The 22,388-nt window shown below is 47.8% G+C and overlaps 7 protein-coding genes across 9 annotated transcripts; 3 read left to right on the forward strand and 4 right to left on the reverse strand.

Moving 5' to 3' along the window:
- Window positions 1-23: 23 nt before the first annotated feature.
- On the reverse strand, window positions 24-3,559 carry LOC120446994 (1,4-alpha-glucan-branching enzyme). The gene is made up of 4 exons (XM_039628294.2): window positions 3,371-3,559; window positions 2,153-2,322; window positions 1,150-2,090; window positions 24-1,095 (listed from the first exon to the last, which is right to left on the reverse strand). Exons 1-4 carry the CDS (start codon window positions 3,448-3,450, stop codon window positions 229-231), a joined length of 2,058 nt encoding a protein of 685 aa, XP_039484228.1. The 5' UTR covers window positions 3,451-3,559; the 3' UTR covers window positions 24-228.
- Window positions 3,560-4,249: 690 nt separating this feature from the next.
- Window positions 4,250-6,492, reverse strand: LOC120446995 (serine palmitoyltransferase 1). The gene is made up of 6 exons (XM_039628295.2): window positions 6,424-6,492; window positions 6,109-6,182; window positions 5,545-6,044; window positions 5,160-5,487; window positions 4,740-5,105; window positions 4,250-4,677 (listed from the first exon to the last, which is right to left on the reverse strand). The coding sequence occupies exons 2-6, from the start codon at window positions 6,154-6,156 to the stop codon at window positions 4,513-4,515; spliced, it is 1,407 nt and encodes a 468-aa protein (XP_039484229.1). The 5' UTR covers window positions 6,157-6,182; window positions 6,424-6,492; the 3' UTR covers window positions 4,250-4,512.
- On the forward strand, window positions 4,506-10,926 carry LOC120446996 (apolipoprotein D). Of its 2 annotated transcripts, none has more exons than XM_039628298.2 (5): window positions 4,506-4,638; window positions 8,239-8,415; window positions 10,168-10,322; window positions 10,378-10,450; window positions 10,506-10,926. In XM_039628298.2, exons 2-5 carry the CDS (start codon window positions 8,278-8,280, stop codon window positions 10,776-10,778), a joined length of 639 nt encoding a protein of 212 aa, XP_039484232.1. In that variant the 5' UTR covers window positions 4,506-4,638; window positions 8,239-8,277; the 3' UTR covers window positions 10,779-10,926. The 2 variants fall into 2 exon arrangements, with proteins under 2 accessions (XP_039484232.1, XP_039484231.1); XM_039628297.2 differs by lacking the exon at window positions 4,506-4,638 and adding an exon at window positions 6,621-6,942.
- Window positions 10,927-11,073: 147 nt separating this feature from the next.
- On the forward strand, window positions 11,074-11,445 carry LOC122756433 (glycine-rich cell wall structural protein-like). The gene has a single exon (XM_044005887.1). The coding sequence runs from the start codon at window positions 11,074-11,076 to the stop codon at window positions 11,443-11,445; it is 372 nt and encodes a 123-aa protein (XP_043861822.1).
- Window positions 11,446-12,009: 564 nt separating this feature from the next.
- On the reverse strand, window positions 12,010-14,701 carry LOC120446993 (tyrosine-protein kinase transmembrane receptor Ror2). The gene is made up of 4 exons (XM_039628293.2): window positions 14,306-14,701; window positions 13,934-14,213; window positions 13,626-13,868; window positions 12,010-13,564 (listed from the first exon to the last, which is right to left on the reverse strand). The coding sequence occupies exons 1-4, from the start codon at window positions 14,672-14,674 to the stop codon at window positions 12,282-12,284; spliced, it is 2,175 nt and encodes a 724-aa protein (XP_039484227.1). The 5' UTR covers window positions 14,675-14,701; the 3' UTR covers window positions 12,010-12,281.
- Window positions 14,702-14,825: 124 nt separating this feature from the next.
- Window positions 14,826-16,358, reverse strand: LOC120446997 (DNA ligase 1). 2 transcript variants are annotated; one of them, XM_039628300.2, is made up of 3 exons: window positions 16,153-16,358; window positions 15,887-15,973; window positions 14,826-15,234 (listed from the first exon to the last, which is right to left on the reverse strand). In XM_039628300.2, exons 1-3 carry the CDS (start codon window positions 16,249-16,251, stop codon window positions 15,049-15,051), a joined length of 372 nt encoding a protein of 123 aa, XP_039484234.1. In that variant the 5' UTR covers window positions 16,252-16,358; the 3' UTR covers window positions 14,826-15,048. The 2 variants fall into 2 exon arrangements, with proteins under 2 accessions (XP_039484234.1, XP_039484235.1); XM_039628301.2 differs by lacking the exon at window positions 14,826-15,234 and adding an exon at window positions 15,312-15,430 and having other exon boundaries at window positions 16,153-16,344.
- A 451-nt stretch (window positions 16,359-16,809) lies between these two features.
- Window positions 16,810-22,379, forward strand: LOC120446990 (tripeptidyl-peptidase 2). The gene is made up of 12 exons (XM_039628291.1): window positions 16,810-17,096; window positions 17,298-17,634; window positions 17,692-18,241; window positions 18,490-19,044; window positions 19,386-19,507; window positions 19,564-19,720; window positions 19,789-19,991; window positions 20,057-20,220; window positions 20,286-20,397; window positions 20,458-21,453; window positions 21,515-21,842; window positions 21,901-22,379. The coding sequence occupies exons 1-12, from the start codon at window positions 16,932-16,934 to the stop codon at window positions 22,271-22,273; spliced, it is 4,062 nt and encodes a 1,353-aa protein (XP_039484225.1). The 5' UTR covers window positions 16,810-16,931; the 3' UTR covers window positions 22,274-22,379.
- Window positions 22,380-22,388: the final 9 nt, after the last annotated feature.

The following is a 22,388-nucleotide window of genomic DNA, read 5'->3' on the forward strand; positions in this document are numbered from 1 at the left end:
TAGGACTCAATGGAGTATCAGGATTACCTTCCAGGATTCTTATTTATTTAATGTATGGTTGAACCCTAATAAAATAACAATTTTAGAAAACTATACCTCAGTGAGCATATATTTCAATGATGGCATCCCGATTCGTAACATTAACAAGCACTATGACTAAATGTGAAATTCGTTTAGGCATTAACATTTTTATAGACCCGGTCCGACCGGGACAACTGCGACTACTAACTAGTCACTGACGCGGGCGTAGACCACGGCGGTGCGTGAGGGCGTGTAGACCTCAATGAAATTGGACCGACCGGCGTAGCCCTCCGGATTGGAGGGATGTTTGCAGTTGGCATCGATGCGGTTGTGGCCGCCGAAGAGAGGATCGTCTGAGGAGAGCACCGCCTGGTAGGTGCCCGCCCAGTTGGTGCCCACACGGTATCCAGTGAAACTTCGCTGGGGATGGAAGTTGAAGACGAACACCAGGCCGGCACGCTCGAAAGCGATGATCTTGTCGCCCTCGTGCTTCCAGCTGACCCAAGCGGGTCCGGAATGCAGCCAGCCGTAGCGCTCCTCGGTCTCGTTCATGGCGCGATCGAATTCGTTGAGGTACTTGTACTTCAGCAGATCGTCGTCCACAAGATTCCATTGCCGGCGAGCATAGTGATACGAATCGTTGTTGCCAACGCGCGGGAAGTCCAGCCATTCGGGATGTCCGAACTCATTGCCCATGAAGTTCAGGTACGCCTCGCCTCCCAGGGCGTGCGTGATCAGCCGAATCATCTTGTGCATAGCCAGTCCACGGTCAATGATCAATGAGGAGTCCGACAATGTAGACATGTGCGTATACATCTCCTTGTCCATCAGCCAGAAGGCGATCGTCTTGTCGCCCACCAGCGCCTGATCGTGAGACTCTGCGTAGGCCACTGTGTTCTCCATCCAGCGACGGTTGGTCAGCGTATGCACCAAGTTGCCCATGTCCCACTCATCGTCACTCTGCTCCTTCAGCAGCTCGATCCACTTGTCGGGGATGGCCATACCCAGGCGGTAGTCGAATCCGATGCCACCCTCGGAAACGGGGCGACACAAGGTGGGCATTCCAGAAACATCCTGAAAAGAGTAAATTGTGAATATGCCTGTTCTGGGAACTAGCGCATAGCTTACCTCTGCAATAGTGATAATCCTCGAATCTATTTTGTGCAGCAGATGATTGGCCAGACCCAGATAATTGAGCGCATCCGTGTCGACGTTCAAGCCAAAGTACTCGTTGTAGTCGCCGCTGAAGCCCTCCCCAATGCCCCGGGAATGGTACAACATAGAGGTTACTCCGTCAAAGCGGTAGCCATCGAAGTTGTACTCGTCGTGCCACCAACGCAGGTTAGATAGCAGAAAACGAAGCACCTCGTACTCCACGTAGTTGAAGAGACGACTGTCCCAAAGCGAGTGCTCGCCACGGGCTCCGTCGTGGAAGAAGCAACTGTTGGTGCCATCGAACTGGTTCAGACCGTCCTGAACGTTCTTGGAGGCATGCGAGTGTACCACATCCAGCAGAACGAAGAGGCCGTGCGAGTGGGCCACGTCGATCATGCGCTTCAGTTGCTCCGGGTTGCCATAACGGCTGGAGGCTGCATAAAAGCTGGTCACTTGGTAGCCAAAACTGGCGTAGTAAGCGTGCTCCATGATGGCCATGACCTGGATGCAGTTATAGCCCTGGCGCTTGATGCGCGGCACAATGCGATCGGCAAACTCGTCGTAGCTGCCGACCCGCGGCTCCTGAGAGGCGATACCCACATGGCACTCGTAGATCCTAAGCGACTTGGGTCTGGGCGGACCAGCGTGCTGGCGTTGATAGCGCTCGTAGGATGGTGGCTCCCACACGTACTGCTTGTAGTTGACCCCCTGGTTGGCCGACTTAGGGGGCTGCACCACGTACTTGGCCCAGGGCGACAGGCGGTCCAGCAATTGACCGGAATGGTTGCGAATGATAATCTTAACTTCGCTCATGTGCTTGATGGCCGGGCTGCCGTCCTCGTTGGGGGGCAGGTGAAGCTCCCACTTGCCGAAGTCGAGCTTTTTAAACGGATGCGATTCCCATTGCCAATTGTCTGTGGGATTGAAGAACTGGGTTAGACTTGATCATTCCGATTGAGAATGATGGACTACTCACTGAAGTCACCCGTGAGATAGACATCTCTGGCTCCAGGTGCCCACTCCCGGGCAATCACCGAATTGTCGGGCTGGAAATGAAGGCCGTAGTGCTTGTAAGCCGTCGAAAAGCCATCCAGTCCGCCTTCGCTTTGGTTTATCTTGTTCAGCCAATCCTCTAGCACGCCATGACTGCAATTGGAAATTGTGGGATTATTTAAGGAACCAACAGAATAAGATCGAGCTCAAATAGGTGAGATATAGTACATTTATACACTATTAAGAGCTATTTTTAGATCTATACTGATAACTAACTCAACAGTTTTTATAAGATAATCAGTGCTATTTATCCCTTTCGATAGCGTAATAGTTTCTTATATTGGGGAAGAAAGATTCTTTTTATTTTTGTTAAATAATTTACATATTTACACTCATAAAGCCTCTGCCTCAGATAACAAAAAATGGGGTCAAATAGTGTCATTGCCAAAGCCAGTTTTCTGATTTGGTTTTATTTAAGTAAATACCATTCAAATATTTATTGAACTTGTGAATGCTATTATTTTTGTATAGTATAAGTTATATGACAAAGTTTCATTATGTTTTATTAAAAAGTTTCATTTTTTTTCACTGCACTTGAAGTTAAGTGTTTTGATTTCTAAAACAATTAGACACAAAAAGTAAACAAAACTAAAGGCCGAAAAGCGAACATCCTACAATCACAATCACCCGATAAAAGAGACCAAAACAAAAGACGTAAAAACGGAAGAGCAGCCGAACCGCTTCGATTTGCACGGATGCAAAAATAGAAGTGTCGTCGGCTCGACTTGGGGAAATGCGGAAAATGCCACCAAGGCCAAGGAGATCCATGCTCCAAGCACGCCGGCAGCACGCAGCGAACATATCATTTATAATTTCGTTTTGGCAAACACACACAACGCACCGCACTGGCCAACTAACACACACACACAGGGGTGTGCCGGTGCGGCAAACACCGGCGACCTTCATTCGACATTGCGAACGCAGTTTTTCCAACTGCATGATACGGCTGCAGCATGGGTTACGGATTCCGGGCTGCGCGCCACGGACTGCGATAGCCCTCTATGGTTACGCCGCACCCGCTTATCAGCATGGAGCGCATAAAGCCGGCGCCAACCTTGGGTTACCTGATGTACATACATGTACATACACTTATACACATTTATGTATGTACATCCGTGGAGGGCGGGGGATCTCAACTCACCGGCGACGGATTTCGTGCTCAAACGGCCGCAAGTAGCCGTCCGTCTCGAACAGCTTCTCGATGTCCTTAGCCTCGGCCATGGCAGAGGAGAGTGAATCCCCGAGCGGTTGACAAGACAGGAGGAACTGAAAAAGGTGGCGTTGGAGCTGCTGGTTTGCCTGTTGACCGACGAGCGACAACTGTGCTCATTTATCAGCTGCAGGCCAACTCAAAAGCTGCGCGGCGAACGGAAAGCTTTCGCGTGCGATCAGCTGTTTTGCAGCTTTGCCTTTTGCGCCCGCCATTCGCGTATGTAAACAACAAAGCGAGAACTGCTGCAATTGCATGTTTTTGTCGCCAAATGTTGCGTATTCGCACTGATAGCACCGCACCCAAGTTCATAGTACGTATACGTCCAATTGCCGCTGATTGCAGGCTGGCATATCGGCATCGGAATCCGCATCTGAGCGCTATGTGCACAACATCATGATGCGGGGTCGTCGTTGTCAAGTTCATCAGCGGATCGAATGCACAAACATGGGTTTGAAAGTCGAAGGGTTATGATTACTGCTCACAGATTAGGTCGTCCCTTGGAAACAGCTCTGCCGCACTGGTAATCAAGTCGCTTCAGAATCTAATTTAGGTATTATTGAATGTCCGGCGATGTGTTCGTTGCTTGTTTATGATGTGTATCTTAATTGTCATGCTAGGAATGTAGAAATAAATAATATAGGTAACACAATGTCATATATGTTTTTGAATTACATATTTTAAAAGATGTGAATGTTTCTATGTGGAGGCTGCTCCCGTAGATGTTACAAAAATGTAGAGTCACACAACACTACCCAAATGTTTATCAGAATAAACCAGTATCAGCAATAAAAAGGCAGGCAAGGCAACTACCAAATAAACTTAATAGTTTTATTTATCCAGCTCTCTTATCTATAACATGTAATCTTTGGAAACTTTCCGCGACTTACAGTTTTTGTTAAGGCGCAATGCAACAAAGAGCGATGAGCAAGTGCAAGGCTAGCCATTAGCTTATACAATTCATACTGGACTGGTCGTGAAGAAGTGATGGAAAAATGATGGGGCCTGCAGGCCTCAAAACTTAACAGTAAGGCCATTGTCGAAAGAACATCATTCCAATCCAACAATAAGGCTTATAGGACGGAGCTGGAAACACTCTCGATGACCTCGAACGCACTGTCTATTTCCGCGCTCTCCAGCAAACGGTTGACGGCAATTCGAATGCTGGGACGGACTGGTTGGCGTTCCCTGTTCTGCAGGTAGGCAGCCTGTACCACAGCCACTCCTCGGGCAATGCACTGGGGAGAGAGAGTAGGAATGTATAGTTTTCATAATTTCAAGGGGTGGAGGGGGTGCCTACCTTATCAGCCAGCTCTGCTAGAAGTTTCAGTTCCTTGTCAAAGTCCTCGGCGGGCTGGACCAAATACAAGTGCTTCACTGGCGACAACTCATGACCGCGCAGGGTCAGCTTGCTGAGCCCCAAGAACTTCTGGTGCAACGTCTTAGACTTGGCCTGCAGTTGCTCGAAGATTTGTGGTTCTCGCTCGAAATGATCCAATGCTGAAATAGCCGCCTGGGTGAGCATGGGCGGCAGGGAGGCCGAGAAGATGTAGCCCAAGCCAGAGAGGCGCTGGTGCTCGGCTATAAAGTGGGAGCCAACGCAGAAGCCACCGACTGTTGCCATCGATCCCTCCATTCCGGCCGATATCAGATCGACTTCATCACGCTGAAAGAAGTATTAGTTATAACTTTAGGTTTTGCGTTGCGGTTTTCCACCTACATCGACATTAAAGTGCTCCGTAACTCCGTGACCACCCTGGCCCAATGTACCAAAGGATATGCTTTCATCAATGAACAAACGCAGCTTGTACTTCTGGCGCAAGGCCACCAGCTCGGGAAGTGGGCAGATCTCGCCAGTGTTCATATAGATACCCTCGGCGACGAGGAAGCGCCTTGTTTTGGCCGCCTTTTTCGGATTTTTCTGGTCTCGTTTTTCTTGCTCAATCAGCAGACGTTCCAGATCCTGAACGTCATTGTGCTTGAAGAAAACGATTGTGCTGCGCGAGGCATCCAGGCCCTTCTGAATGGCAAAGTTAACAGCCTCATCCCTACGAAAAAACAAATTATTAGTCGATAAATCAAGAAGTTAAAGTAGGGAATCCTACACAAAGATAAGATCGCCACGCTTGGCATATGCGGGAATAGCACTGGCCACGGTCGAGAAGCCGTATGAATACACAATGGCCTCCTCCAGGCCCATGAACTTGGCAATACGATCCTCCAAATCCAGATGCACGTCCATGGTGCCGTAGAAGCCCCGAGGTCCGCAGGATCCTACTCCGTACTTGCGCAGGGACTTGCATGCCTCCTCCAGTATCTCCTGGTTTTCGAGGAAGCCGAGGTAGTTGTGCGAGCCCAGGTTAAGGCAGTCGTGGCCATCGACCTTGATGCGCTTGCCCACCTTGGATTGCACAACACGTGTGTGCAGCAGCGGATGATTGGGATCGGTTTCGGCCACCAAGGGCTCTGGTTCATAGTCGGCGATTATGCGGTCTTCCTCCTCCTTGGTCAGCTGGCGGCGACGACCTCCTCCTCGCCTGTGGAGCAGCAGCCAAACCACGGTTATGACCAGCAGGGTCTCCAAAACGAGGGCGAACGTGGGGGTCTGTCGGAAAAAGAAGAAACTAGAGTAAGTTAGGCATAGGAAAAATCGGAGAATCCAAACTCACGTTGCGGAAAATACTGCCGATTTCGTTAAACAATTGAATGGCCACCATTTTGGGACTTTGCTTGCGTGCCCTTTCTGTGAAAAATCAATTGAAACCACCTTAATTCCCTGAAGTTATGTGTCATCTAGACGACGCTTTCTTATCGCAGATATGTACAATCATATGTAAAATTGAAGCAACTAGATGAACGACCATACGGTACGCAGTTCTTTTAAATTGGGTGTGTAGGCTGACATAAGCCAGTTAACAGAAGGTGATCCACGCCCTTTTCCGATATTTTCTTAAATTTAATTTCCATTCAAATCGAGCACTCACCACAAAACTCAGTTAACTATAGCATGAACTATAGTGAAATATCCGCCGAAACAGCTGGTTAAAGAATGTACTAAAAAATACCATTGTGCGGATATCTTTAAGGTTCTTAAGGGCAAGCTTAAAGCTCGCTAAAAGATCCATAATTATCAAAAAGAAACGAACATTTGCAGCTGATTTTAATTTTCAGTTGGCAGTTAGCTTATCAATATTTTAATAATATTTTAACTGAAACAAACATGCTGCCTAACGGTTTTTTTTCTAGTACCCGGAGTACGTTGTATTTTAAATTAATGTTCGATTACTTTTATGTATCGATAGGCAGAGCAGCTACCGCAGTATAACCGTGTGGGGGAAATAACGAAATTGAATTGAATTCAAACCGCCGATCCGTTCAGTTTCCATTCAACGGTTGCTGCGATCGGTCGATCGATGTGAACGATCCGCGTTACTGGCGCTATTCGAAATTCGAGTTGGCGAGATAAAAACCGCGAGAAGCCAAAGAACACCGCAAAAGCCTATGTAAACAAAGTGATATGACAGAAAGTGGTGCATTTTGCATGACAAATTTTATTATTGCATTGCACGCGAATTCAATCTAAGCGGACTCTTGTATGTGCACAAAGTGAAATCAGCTGGCCAAAAAGAGTATTTTGCAATTGCCTTGGCTTATTTTCAGCTACTTGCGGCGGTCGTTTTCTGTTAAATTAACACTTTTTCTATTGGCAGTGATGGGAAGTGTCTATTTGGGCGTACCTAGCTGGCAATCTAGGTACCATTTAGTCTAGGTACAACATTGCAATATAGGTCACCTTACAAAATGTCCTTTTTCAAATGCAGACGTAATAAACTCTACCGTACTTCACTTATTCTTTAACATAATTTTGAATACTATTATTTATATTACTATTCAATTCGAGCCAAGGAAATACTTCTTTCTAAATCACTATTGTAATGATTCGGCTCAAAATACAAATTGATCAGATACTTGCACAGACAGAACTGATAAGCTAGCTGTTTCAAGAAATACATAAGCTTGTAGTCAGCAATTAAAGTCCCTTTTACATCACTAACCATTGACAAAAAGTTGTGGGCCTTATTACACATGCGATAATGGCAAGTCGAAGTAGCGAAAAGAAACCCACTTCCTACTTCTCTTGAACTTGATGCGCTCGAATGAAGCTACATTCGCTGCAAACGCCCGTTTTCGCAGATAAATCGAGCAATGCACCCGACTAACTCCATGACACAATTGATGCATCGCATCGCAGTATTTCCTCGATTAGGTATTTTCGCTTTTACCCGCTTTTTGCAATGCGCAATAAGTACGAGTACGAGTATCTCTTCGAGTGTGCGAAAATCGGTGGAGCAACCAGTTTTCGAGCTGCATTTCGACGCTGGCTTTTCTTTTACGTAACTCGCTGGCCGGGCACGAGCCAAAAACCAAAATAAATATCAATAATAAACGGCGCCGCGCCAACCCAGTTAGTGGTTTTCACTTCACTTCACTCCACCTCACATCACAACACATCACTTTACTTCTTCTCCGCGGGACCGACCACCAATTCGGTCCGGCTTGCCCCACAAAGCCGGTAGCCAGCACGTTCCGTTCCATTATCGCACACATCCCATCCGGAATACTAATGGACGAACATGGTGTACCTTTGAGGAAGTGTGTAGGTTCATGTTGATCCGCAGTTCGTTGGCCAAGTGAACCCGTCCAATCGAAAATCGGAAATCACCACTTTGTGCACAGCCAAGTTAAAACGGCCTAGTTCAATGGAAATTAACTGATTTCGAATTTGGAATTCCACACAGTTTAGTTTAGTTATTCAAAGTGAACTATAAAGAGCAGCCATGATGAGTGGCCAGCCACTTGGCTGGAGGGTTTGGCTAGTGTCCGGAGTGCTATTAGTGACTTTTGCTGGGACGGATGCCTACGGATTTGGACGTTGCCCGAATTACCCATCGATGCCAAAGTTTAACATGAGTCGGGTAAGTTATCTGCTGCCCTCCATTCCTTATAACATGTACTTATATTTAATAGTTAACTAAAATTGTGGTGTTTATCGATCGCTATTGCACTGACAGCCTGTTTGGATATAATACATATTCATGCAGACTTTTGTTTGCAGTCTAGACACATTTTTGCAATGTGATTGGCTCAAATAAACCACCTTTCAAACCTGTTATTAAAGCCCCACTTTATTGACCCAGCTGAACCCAACAGCTCCAGTGTAATGTTTATAACTAAATAAACTCTGTTATTACACTATATAAGATTTATGAGTATGACTAATAGTATGAGTATATGAGGACTGTGTGTCCTTACAACTGCGAGATGCACTTTAAAACAGGCCAGTCATCGCCTACTTCCCATATCATCTCAAACGTGTCACATCTCCGATTAATTGGCACAAGGCGTCTGCCGCAGACGAAGATGCAGAGCCCTCTTTACATCTCGTGGATTGTGCAGATGATGAACTTGAACCAATTTAAGGCCACCAAACCGATCGCCGTGTAAAATGCAAACCAGTTTTACAGAAGGAGGCGAGCGGCACAATGGCTTTATGGCCTGTGCGATGGTAAACAAGCCACTTAGTTTATAAAGAAGTGAATCAAGCAGTACCAATGCTGAGACATGAGCACGCCAAGGACAACAGAGTGCACTACAGTCGAACATCCCTAATGCGAACACTTCGATATTACATTTAATATTTCAATCAAACACAAATCACCACAAACGTGAAATGGATGCTTGTTAGTGCCTATATCTAACATAACTTAGCAGGGCAATAAGAAAAAGATTTTAAGTGGCTATGAAAAGATTATATAAAAGTATTTCTGAGAATCCATAAATGGACTTTGTTTAGTACTCATAAATGCATGTAGTTGTCTTAGCTATAAAATCCCCACTGCTCGCTTGAATATAGTGTCGAGATCATAGACTAGAAAATTGACTCACTGGCTTCAGCAGCTCAAATTAAATTGATTGAGCCTTGATTTGCATAAAAGATAATGCACCATAATTGCCCGGCTGAGGTGGAGGCATTGTCAACCACATTATGTGGATGTGGCGACCTCCTCCCCACTTCCCCAAATGGCACATCATCCAATTGAGTTGTTGACAGTCGCCGACAGGCGTGAATTAAGCCACTTGCCACCGGCCCCGCCCCCTAAGCGCTCTTTTGACCCGGGGCAAAGACCTCGGATGGTCACCAACAGTAGCAACTCAATCCGATGCGGCGCCCTCCAACTTTGAACTGCAAGACGGGCTGCGACCGAAAGAGCAAGTCCACAACCAGTTTCCAAAATGTTTATGTTTTACGCTTTGTTTGCACTAAGTGGCGGTTTGATTAGTAACCCAGTTAAGTGTTTCTCGGCCGAGAGAAACGCTCTGTGACAAAGGTTTCGGATTTCACACTAATGGTTTTCAGATGGTTCTAGTTCCCATCCTCCTTCCAGATGCGTGAAACATGCCACTACTGATAAAGTACTTGGAAAGTGAGTGACTAGAAGAATGACCTTTTACAGAGACAACCAGAAAGTAACATATGTGCCATATACTTTCAAAACTCAGAGTAGACGTTAGACAAAAAGTGAAAGAGTAATAGTAATAGAGTAATCAATTAATTACACAGTAGTAAAGTATAAAAGTATCTATTAATTACATAGTAGTAAAGTATAAAAGTATCTATTAATTACATAGTAGTATGTACTCATTACATTAATGTACTCATCTTGTAGGTCCTTGGACACTGGTTCGAAGTGGAGCGCTCCTTTTACCTTCCTGAAATCGCCTCCGGATGCACCACCTTTCAGTTTGAGCCGTACAACAAGGGCGATCTATCCCGGTTTTCCAATTTCAAGCTGGCTGTGGCCATTAAAAACATTAACCGCATGTATGTATAACTAATCTTTTAAATTTTACATTGCTTATAAACGTTAGCCTTTTAGAACTGGCAATCCGAATGTGAACATTGGCTATGCGACGCCAGAAAACCGTCGATCCTCCATCATGGACTTTAAGGTATCTACGATAAATAATATTAATAACACTAAATTAAGGATCCACTGTTTTCTAGTTTACCACCCGATTTCCGGATGTAATTGCCCGACTGCTGCCAGGTTCCGGAAAGTACCAGGTGCTCTACACGGACTACGAGAACTACGCCATCTTGTGGTCCTGCGGCAGCATCGGTTCACTGGGCCACTCCGATCAGATATGGATTCTGGGACGTGATCGGGACTTCGAGGTGGACGTGCGCTCCAAAGTGTACGACGTGTTGAAGCGACTCTCTCTGGACCCGGAAAGGTTGATCATCAGCAAAAACAAACAATGCCCCGAGGCGCTGTAGGATGCATCCCCCATCTATATGTTTAAGTTCATTCGGTTAAGGAACAAATTACTTTTGACGCCTAATCATTTAGGCTGCTGTGATATCGAGGAGTGTGAATCGGCGCAGAGAGGCGAAGCATCGCAAATACAGAAACAAATAAGAGTAACTCGATCGGGATTTTCAATACTTGAACTCATGCGCGTACTGCCAATTAGCGCGGGTGTCCTAATTAATTTGCAATAAATAGAATTTCCCAGTCATCAGAACTTAGTCGTGATTTGACAACGGATCGAATAGGTTGCTGCCGAATAAGATGTCCCAACTGTGGATTTTGATTTGCCTGATTATCCTTGCGATCCAGGCACAGATGTCCGATGCGAGAGGAGGTGGCGGCGGGGGAGGACATGGTGGAGGCGGTCATGCTGGAGGCTTCGGAGGAGGAGGACGAGGAGGCGGATTCGGAGGAGGAAGAGGCGGCTTCGGAAGAGGTGGCTTTGGAGGAAGGGGGCTAGGATTCGGTGGACCTGGAGGTTACAGAGGCTACGGAGGATATGGCGGATTCGCACGATATGGAGGGTACGCTGGATACGCGGGAGTTCTTCCGGTGCCACTGCCCGTACCTTACCCTGCTGCCTATAACCGTTGCTACTACGACAACTACTACTATAATTACTACTACTGCTGATGGGATGCGGTTATAGATGGTTTATTTATACAAATTACAATCAACACGTTGCTTTAGTTACAAAGATTATGTAAAGTTACCCAGAAATTGGGGTCTGTAGACAGTTCTCTAAATATTCCATATCTCATTTGACTTATTGTTTTGATGGTCTCCGGTGTCTGGTTCCTGTTTGTCCACCCAGTGATCAGTGTTCAGCGATCTTTGTGGAGTGCTGCGATGGCAGTGCTTAAGGCTAGTCAAAAATATTCCCATTAAAATGCAATCTACATATGCGCATATATATGTATAAACTTAATCTACAGACTAGATATGGATACGAAACGTTGATGATGCGTTCGTTGTTGTGGCAGACTATTCGATCGAGATCGAGAGATCAGAGGGTATAAGAATATCAAAATAGTTTCTGTATCGATTAAAGAAAGTTATGTGAGGAAGCATCGAATGAAAGACTTGGTAACGGAGCGATCTCTTAAAGATATGGAGTTGTCATCTATGCTAACTTAATCACAAACCTGTTGCCCTCTGATCTCACCTTGTGCGAAAATTCAATTCAATATGCATAAGATCGTACGAAAGATGGTGCAAGGTCGGTTAAATTCAAGAGGGATAGCCTAGGAATGTCATCTGTATCCAATTCAGAACTATTTTGTATGCCCTAATAAAATTCGGTAATGCTGAGATACACCAGCATTATCCGATATACTGAAGGTCCAAGTGTTAAGATGGCATTCCATTCTAGCCTGGCATGTTCATGCGGTTCTATTACATGCCCCCAAGGACAACGGACGATCGTTCTGCTCGACAAGGATTATTTCATCGACTCCTACGGCGATCCCCTAGAGCATTGCCTTGCACTCGCTCTCGGCGATGCTGTGCTGGATGCAGTGGTTGATCTCGGCGAAGCCAGGTCGCTCGCTGGGCTTGCGGTTCCAGCAGCGGCGCATCAGCGCGTAGACGGAGAGCGGCGTGTTGTCCGGACAGCCGAGTACGTTGCCCTCCTTGATGTACTTGATCACCTCCTCGTGGGTCAGCCCGAAGTAGGGCTGCAAGGCGAAGGAGAAGACCTCCCACAGACAGATGCCGTAGGCCCAAACATCCGACTCCAGCGAGAACTTGTTGTACAGGATGCTCTCAAGCGGCATCCAGCGGATCGGGATGAAGTCGTTCTCGTCACCTTTGTAATAGTCCTGCAGATAGATCTTGTGCGAGAGCCCAAAGTCGGCGATCTTCACCGCCATGTGCTCGTTGATCAGGCAATTCCGTGTGGCCAAATCCCGGTGGACGAATTTTCTCTCCGAAAGATACAACATGCCCGCTGCAATGTTGGCCGCCATCTGCAGCAGGTGTAGCTCGTTCAGCTGCAGACGATCCCGCGCCGGCGCCTGGTGGGTGGCATATGGGGAGCAGGCGCGGAGGAACTCGCTGAGATCGCCAGGAGCCATGTACTCGAACAGCAGGCACATGGGCCTGCCCAAGGCGCACACACCCAGCAGCCTCACGATGTTTGGATGATCGAATTCGGCCAGCAAACAGGCCTCCCGCTCGAAGTCCATCTGCATCTGGTCGCTGGCGTCGTCCTTTAGCATCTTAACAGCGACTAGGAGATCTTCCTGATCGGGCACAAGTCCAGGAGCTCTGGCCTGAAAGACGCGACCGAAGGCTCCTTGACCCAATGATCTCACATACACGATATCGCCACGCGGATACTCCAACTTCTCCAGGCGCGCGTTCGGTTTTGTGCCCTTCGCATCGGCCACGTTGGTCACGGTAGTAAGGGCGACGCAATTGCTGTGAACCGTGGCCGTGCTCCTGATGGTGCCCCACTTTGCCAAGGTATTCGTGTTGCCATTGCCTCCGAGGGTTTCTCTACTGGTATTCAGATTGCCGCCACACTCCGCACCGCCACGCATGGAAACACTGCACTCGGCAGTGGCTGCTCCCGGAGGCTGGGTGTAATCCTTGTGCTTGGACAGCTTATAAACAAGCAAGATCATCAAGTGCAGCGCCACAATGGCCACGAAACCTATTCCGGCCAGGAGGAAAATCATCGATGGCGTGAAGAACTTCTCCATCTTGATGGGCGTGTTCAAATCACCAGCATTGGGGTCCACATAATCCGCTAGAACGGAAATGGGTGAATTGTATAAAGTTGTAGAGGAAACGGAATGATCTGATCTTACGGCACATGGGTATATCGCAGTGCTGCCAGCGCACTGATTCATCCACAGTGTAGCACCAGGGATGAGGCTCCTCGCCGCCAGCATTCCGGCAGTAGTTTTCGCCCTCCAGGAGCTGATGGAAGACCAGAGGTGGCTGGAAGTGCTTGTGCGGGTACTGAGTGTCCCAGCGCTGGCAGGGAATGCCCGACTTGGACACGTTCATCGTGCCCATGTAGAAGCGCCCATTTCCATTACGACAATCGTCTGTGAGGGAAAAGGTTCTAGCATTAGAGAAGCCTTCTTAAGGGTTAGAGGTAGTGAAGACTCACAGCTCACTTCGGACTCCTTGAGTTCGGTGAGACCGATGTAGGAGCAGTTGGGTCGCCGCATGGAAGCGTTGTAGTGCGGCAGGGAGGAGCAGTTGGGTAGACGAAAGTGGCCGCGGCTCTTGATGAACATGTTCCGCTCCTTCTTCTCCTCGATGAGCACCCAGTCGTTGTAGCAGAACTGCAGATGCGTGGCCTGGCAATCCTCGTAGCAGAGAGGAGCCTTCACCGCTCGACCGCCCTCCATGTGGCAGTTGGGAAATGCATAGGCGCAGAGCATTTTCTGTAGCGGAAAGCGATTAGTAATGGATGTTAGCATACGGTTTTACGAGCAAAATGTAGAAGCTCCTTCTAGATGCATCAACTGAAACTCACCTCGGCTGCCTCGCGACACAGACCCGTCAGATCGGAGATAAGCTCGTCCCAGAGCGCCGTGGTCACCTGCTCGTTCTTCCAACCGCCGGTGGGATCCTCCAGACTGTACCACACCTGACCGGTGAGGTACTCCTTGCACACCTTGCCGCTGTACGGAGCGCAGTAGCCGTTCTCCTCCCGCTCCCGCTCGTGGTGCCGCTGGTGGTGGCGCCGGGTGACGGGCTCCTCGATGGCGTTCAGTGAGTTCGCGTGCGTGGCGCTGGCAAAGAGGAACACGCACAGCGCCAGGACAGCTAAATTGGCCCCCCATTTCAGTCCCATTCCCCGGAGCACCCGCTCAACCACCCCCACCCAGTGCCGGGCAGCCATGGCTGTGTTTTCTGTATATGCCTTGTTTAGCGAACCGTTTCCAAGCTAAATCCTAAATGCAGGCATACATAAACTAAGGCATTTTACCGGCTTACAACACAATATTCTGTCTTCCCGAATTTTACAATTGTTTTAAAGAAGTGAATCGGAGTTAGTCGGTAGGATATTTGTTTATTTCCGCGCTCACAGCTCGACGACGCCTTTTCACCGAATACCACACAAAGCTGACGACGGGATGTTTCGCCACCCGAACTTCTCCCTTAGGGGTTGTTTCCTGTCACGAGCACAGGGTTGCTAAATGCGCGGCAAAGGCGGCCGAGAGTCCTGTGCTCGGATTGGGAGCTGCACTGGCGAATTGTTTGTTTTTATTGATACTAATTTTTTCTCTGCTTCTCCTCTTCCCTCAGCTGTTTCTCCCTGAGCTTTTCCTCCTTCTGCAGCTGTTTCTCCCTTAACTTCCGCTCCTTCTCCCTCTTCTTCGCGAGTGCGGGATCGTCGTTGTCCTCGTTGGGATCCTTTTCCTCCTTCTTCTCCTCTTCATCGGGAATCTGCTCGAGTCCCTATAGAAAAAGAAGCTTTACACCTGAGGCAGCATACCAATCTGTGAAGAACTACAGGAAAAACTCAAAGACGACCATTTCAACTATCACTTCCGAACTGCACGATTCGTTTATTCACTTTTGCACTTAAGCTTAGACGGAAAACTTTACTTAATTAACATTAGTTTGTTTTCTCATCCGGTATGGCATCCAGACCCTGCAAGAAGATTGGTACGGTTCTTTATAGATGGAATAGGTTCATTAAACTCTTTGGATGAGCGTGCAGGAATGAATGATGTTGGTAGAAAAACAAAAAACATTAAGTACCGCTACTAATGTTTAATAACAATGTTAGTAAATGAAATTGACGTAGAAAACACAGTATTAATATACGATTCCTTCAAAATAGGGAAAAATATTACTTCTTAAATTTTAAAACCAAGTTCGTGTTAGTGAAGAAACAAGTTTATAACACCAAAATCGATCTAAATCAATTTATATACTTCAAAGAAAAACATAAACAACAAAACCAAAATGAGCGTGCATATATATGGAGTGAGTGATATGAGATAACAAAACTGCTGCCAGAAATAGGGCACAAACGAAAGCTTGATAGTTGGCCGGCCGCACAAAAATCAGCTGTAGGCAGGCCAGACTATAGCATACCACTTACGTTCATCTTGTAGGGATTGTCGGTCAGTCGGAAATCGCGCTGGTACATAACTCGGCTGAAACGCTCGTCCATGTTGCGCCGGAAAGCCTGTGGAGCACACGAAAACTATTAGAAACTCCGTAGCCAGTGATCACCAGTGTTCCTCAGAACTTGTTGCGAAAAGCAGGCGGTTGAATAATGTTTAACAGATTTCGATTGGTGCACAAACAGCTGCGGTTATATAAGAATTTCGAGCTGCTGGGTCAGAAGGCCAGCGTGGAACTCACATTGCCGATCGTCAGCTTGTCCAGGCCGTACATGGCGTATATGGGCACCGACAGGAGCGTGGTGATGATCACGGCACCAGGTAGGATTTCGAACCACATATTGTCGGGAAATAGATTGTTATGATATTTTCTACAAGACGACACCCAGTGTGACCACGTATGGACCGTTCCAATATACAGGTTGCCCCACAAAATATACCAAAAACTAGAATGTTGAACTAGAGGTGGGCCAGTAACGATAAGAAAGTGACGGTGACTGAGTTCTATTCTGCTACTTCGATTTAAAAAATGGTTTTGTCTAACAGTTATTTGAATGAATTTGTATTAAAAATAATATTATGCAAATGTGAATAGTGTATTTTAGCCTGAGGTCTGATCCAAGCACGTCCATTTAACCGAAGATCTATATTAATTATATTGCTTTAATAATAATTAAGTTTCCGATATAACAAGTAATAGTACTAATGTAATTTAAAAAAGTGATTACTGAGTTTTCAGTACCTATGACACGGCTTACACAGAGAGATATATTTACTTTTAAAAACTGAAAGTTTCAGTGTAAGGTTGTGCGACCGTTTTGCGTTCGATCCCGATTGGTATTTTCCCGGTACATTTGCGGTACATGCAGCTGCCCCATTTTTTTGCACTCACATCTCGGTCCTACCAATCCAATTCTTCATTGAACAGCGACCAAGGAATTCGCAGAGAGTTCTGAGCGCAGCAACAGCAGCAAGCAGACTACCAACAACGAGCAGAGCGACAAATCAGCGGAGAGCAGGATGGCCACCAGCGGTATTGTCGAGTCATTTCCCACGGGCGCCCTGGTTCCCAAGGCGGAGACGGGGGTGCTGAACTTCCTGCAGAAGTACCCGGAGTACGATGGACGCGACGTCACCATAGCCATCTTCGATTCCGGCGTTGATCCCCGGGCAACGGGACTGGAGGTGAGTTGGCACTTTTTTCACGCTGTCTATACCGGTGACTAAGTACTGGTACTGGTGATTCTACTACTATTCACAATGTTCCTCTTTACCAATTTTATTCTGTTTCGTTCTTTCTACATTCTACTCTGCCTCCTTTCGCGTGCTCCTTCTTTCTCCTTCTACCCGTTCCGATTTCAACCCGCTCCTGCTTCTCTCCAACAGACGTTGTGCGATGGGAAGACCGTTAAAGTAATAGAGCGGTACGACTGCTCTGGATGCGGCGACGTGGACATGAAGAAGAAGGTGACGCCGGATGAGAACGGCAACCTGAAGGGCCTCTCCGGAAACTCGCTCAAACTGAGCCCGGAGCTGATGGCTCTGAACACAGATCCGGATAAGGCTGTGCGAGTGGGTCTCAAGAGCTTCAGCGATTTGGTGCCCTCCAAGGTGCGGAACAACATTGTGGCCCAGGCCAAGCTGAAGCACTGGGACCAGCCGCACAAGACGGCCACTGCCAACGCCAGTCGCAAGATTGTTGAATTTGAGTCACAAAATCCAGGTTAGGCAAGGCATTGAAAACTTACTTGGCCAAATGACCCACAACTTATCCTTGCAGGAGAAGCCTCAAAACTGCCCTGGGAAAAGAAGATATTGAAAGAGAATCTAGACTTTGAGCTAGAGATGCTGAATAGCTACGAGAAGGTGTACGGCGACATTAAGACCTCCTACGACTGCATCCTTTTTCCCACGGCCAACGGCTGGCTGACAATTGTCGACACCACGGAGCAGGGCGATCTGGACCAGGCCCTGCGCATTGGCGAGTATTCGCGGACGCACGAGACCCGCAACGTGGACGACTTCCTTTCTATATCGGTGAACGTCCACGACGAGGGTAACGTACTGGAGGTGGTCGGCATGAGCTCACCCCACGGCACCCACGTATCGTCCATTGCCAGCGGCAACCATAGCTCCCGGGACGTGGATGGCGTGGCGCCGAATGCTAAGATCGTGTCAATGACCATCGGCGATGGTCGACTTGGGTCTATGGAGACTGGCACGGCACTCGTGCGGGCCATGACCAAGGTAATGGAACTATGTCGCGATGGCAGACGCATCGATGTGATCAACATGAGCTACGGCGAGCACGCCAATTGGTCAAATTCCGGGTAAGAAAGAGCGAGAAGCCGACGGCAGCTAATCCCAAAGTTGGTGATGTCTTTTAGTGGGTCTGGGTCGGAAGAAATGCGTCGCAGAAGAAAGAAGATGTGTGCGTCTAGGTAAATGCCATGCGAAATCCAAATACTCACACACTCCAATCCTCTTGTCTCCGACACGTTCTAGCCGCCAAACACCTAACTGATAACCATCAAAAGTCATGAAAAGAAACCTAATCTGTATCTCTAATCTCTTGCAGCCGCATTGGGGAGCTCATGAACGAGGTTGTCAACAAGTATGGCGTTGTATGGGTGGCTTCGGCCGGCAACCATGGTCCGGCACTATGCACTGTGGGAACTCCGCCGGACATTAGCCAGCCCAGTTTGATTGGCGTAGGCGCCTACGTATCGCCCCAAATGATGGAGGCCGAGTACGCGATGCGAGAGAAACTTCCCGGCAACGTGTACACTTGGACATCGCGAGATCCCTGCATCGACGGAGGACAGGGCGTGACCGTGTGCGCTCCGGGCGGAGCCATTGCGTCTGTGCCTCAGTTTACTATGAGCAAGTCCCAGCTGATGAACGGTACCAGCATGTCGGCACCTCATGTCGCCGGCGCCGTAGCCCTGCTCATCTCCGGTCTGAAGCAACAGAACATCGAGTACTCGCCGTACAGTATTAAGCGGGCGATCAGCGTCACTGCCACCAAGCTGGGTTACGTGGATCCCTTTGCTCAGGGCCATGGCTTGCTCAATGTCGAGAAGGCATTCGAGCATCTGATTGAGCACCGCCAGTCCAATGATAATATGCTCAGGTGAGTACTGCAAACCGCCAATCAAACGATTGCAACAAAAAACACCTTGCTATAACCGGTGTAATTAATTGACGTTCATAAGCAGCCAAAAATCAATTCAACAATTAGATACAAGCGAAATTATACCGGTTATTATTTCGGGTTTAATCATGTTAATCGAATAATTCCAAATATGTAGAAACAAATGATAAGCGCACTTTCTGGTTTTATATTTTAATGATTATCTGCTGATATTATTAGATGGAAGAATAATAGTTAATTATTAAGCAATATTCTGGAATTAATTTTATTATCACAATTGTCCATCCAGATTATAAATTCTTTTGGTTTTAATCCTTTAGGTTCTCCGTGCGCGTGGGCAACAACCAAGCAAAGGGCATTCATTTGCGTCAAGGCGTGCAGCGCAAGTTCGTCGACTACAACGTGTATATAGAGCCCATCTTCTTCAATGACAAGGAGGCGGGTGAGATAATACTTTAGGTCACGCCGTTCGAGTTCTTAACCTTTCGTTCTCTGCAGATCCCAAGGACAAGTTCAACTTTAATGTACGCCTGAATCTTATTGCCTCGCAGCCGTGGGTGCAGTGTGGAGCTTTCCTGGATCTTAGCTATGGCACCCGCTCCATTGCCGTGCGCATCGATCCCACTGGACTTCCGCCAGGCGTTCACAGCGCTGTGTAAGAAGCTTCTCAACAAAAAGGGGGACTCCCGCTCTAATTTGTTTTTTTACCTAAAATGTACCCAGAATTCGGGCTTATGACACTGACTGCGTGCAAAAGGGCTCTCTCTTTGAGATTCCTGTCACGGTGGTGCAGCCCCATGTGCTGGAGTCGGACAACACACCCGTTTTTGAACCCGCCTCTTCCAAGGCAGACAATAGCGTGGAGTTTCAACCAAACACCATTCAAAGGGACTTCATTCTGGTGCCAGAACATGCTACTTGGGCGGGTGAGTGTTCCTCGTTGAAAAAAGCTTAAAAACTGACACTAGAGTCACACTACTTCCTTATACAGAACTGCGTATGCGTATCACCGATCCCAATCGTGGTAAGGACATTGGCAAGTTCTTTGTACACACGAACCAACTGCTTCCCAAGCAATCCTGCCGTAAGCTTGAGACCATGAAGATCGCGGTTGTCGGCTCAGAAAACGAATCTACAATGGCTTTTAAAGTTAAGGTTGGTAAATTGATTTAAACCTTTCCATGTCATCATACTGATGTAAACCTACATTTGTTTTGCAGCCTGGCAAGATTCTGGAGCTATGCATTGCCAAGTACTGGTCGAACTATGGCCAGAGTCATCTGAAGTACAGCTTGCGTTTCCGTGGCGTGGAAGCGCACAATCCCAATGCCTGTGAGTGTTTCGTATTATGCTAATCGGATCTGTTGGAGTAAAATAACAATAATTTTTTAGACGTCATGCATGCGGGCAGGGGAATTCATAAGCTGGAGATCGAGGCCCTAGTCGCGGAGGATGTGAAACCCCTGCTACAGCTAAAGAATGCCGAAGTGGTGCTAAAACCGACAGAGGCCAAGATCTCGCCACTAAGTGCCACCCGAGACGTTATCCCAGACGGACGTCAGGTGTACCAGAACCTGCTGGTCTTTAACTTGAACGTGGCCAAGCCCGCAGATGTGTCGATATACGCACCGATCTTCAACGACTTGTTGTATGAAGCGGAGTTTGAGTCCCAGATGTGGATGCTTTACGATGCAAACAAGGCGCTGGTGGCCACCGGCGATGCCCACTCCCACACTTCCTTCACAAAGCTCGATAAGGGCGAATACACAATTAAACTGCAGGTGCGTCACGAGAAGCGCGAACTGCTGGAGAAGATCTCGGAGGCAAACCTGGTGGCCTCATTCAAGCTGACCAACCTGCTCACCCTTGACTTCTACGAGAACTACAATCAGTGCATCGTGGGAGGTACTAAGTACGTCTCGGGGCAGTTGAGGGGATCCACTCGGGTGCTGTATATCGCTCCAATTACCCAGGAGCGACTTACCAAGGCCAATCTACCCGCTCAATGCGCCTGGCTAAGTGGCAATCTCGTATTCCCGCAAGATGAGGCCGGACGACGCGTGGCTCAGCATCCCTTCACTTACATACTCAATCCCGCCGAAAAGAAGGCACACACGAATGGCTCGAGTAACGGTTCCAGCGCTGCAGGGTCCACAGCTGCAGCAGCTGCTGCCCCCTCTGCTAATGGCACAAAGCCGAAAGCTCCGGCGACTCCACAAGCGGCCACCTCGGTGACCAATCCTGCGGCCGGCGATGGAATCACAGCTCAGAATGACCCTCCGGTGGACAGCAGTGTCAGTCCCGCCTCACCCAAAAAGGGCAAGGCCAATGCCGACGACTATGCCGAAAGTTTGCGCGACTTCCAATGCTCGCACATTGTCAAGTGTGGTAGGATCATAAGAAATAACTCATTGTTTTCTGATTAATTTCCCAAATTATCTTCTTACAGAGCTGGAAATGGCAGAGAAAATCTATAATGAGGTGGTAGCTGCGCATCCCAAACATTTGCAGGCAAACCTGCTGCTCATCCAAAATATCGAGTCAAACCAGCTTAAGTCGCAATTGCCGCTGACCTACGTCAATGCCCAAAAGACATATCCACCAGAAGCAGGCGAAAGTTCCGACAAGCAAAAGGAGGATCAAAAGAAACTACGAAGCGCCCTGGAGCGCATTGTTAAGCTAGCCGACAAGGTGATCCAGGAGACCGATGCCGAGGCACTGCTCTCCTACTATGGCCTGAAAAACGATACACGTGCCGATGCAGCCAAGATAAAGACGTAAGTTGTGTACTTGGGTTAGGCATTCCTATCAGGAAATAATTCCCTTTACCTTTAGCAACATGGACAAACAGAAGAACAATCTCATTGAGGCGCTAAGCAAGAAGGGCATTGCTCTGGCCAAGCTGGCCGTTTTAGACGACAGCATCAAGGATCGCCTGACTGAGATGAACGATCTGTATAGTGAGATTATCAAGTTCGTAGACGCCAACGACTCGAAGGCCATCCAGTTCGCCTTGTGGCACGCCTATGCCCATGGCCACTACGGTCGCATGTACAAGTACGTGGTGAAGCTGATCGAGGAGAAGCGCTCCCGCGATTACTTCGGGGAGCTGGCCGCCATCAACGGCGCCCTGGGTCACGAGCACATCTGTACTGTCATCAACCGTATGTTGGTCACAGCCTTTCCCAGCAGCTTCCGTTTGTTCTGAGCACCATTCGACAGAAGTCGCAACAAATATTCACGCTTCGATGCGATCATTGTTTTTTATAACTAATGTAATCCATATGTATATGAATAAATGCTATTAACTGAAATTAGGAACT

The sequence above is a fragment of the Drosophila santomea genome, chromosome 2R (assembly GCF_016746245.2).
Source record: "Drosophila santomea strain STO CAGO 1482 chromosome 2R, Prin_Dsan_1.1, whole genome shotgun sequence".
Taxonomy (NCBI): domain Eukaryota; kingdom Metazoa; phylum Arthropoda; class Insecta; order Diptera; family Drosophilidae; genus Drosophila; species Drosophila santomea.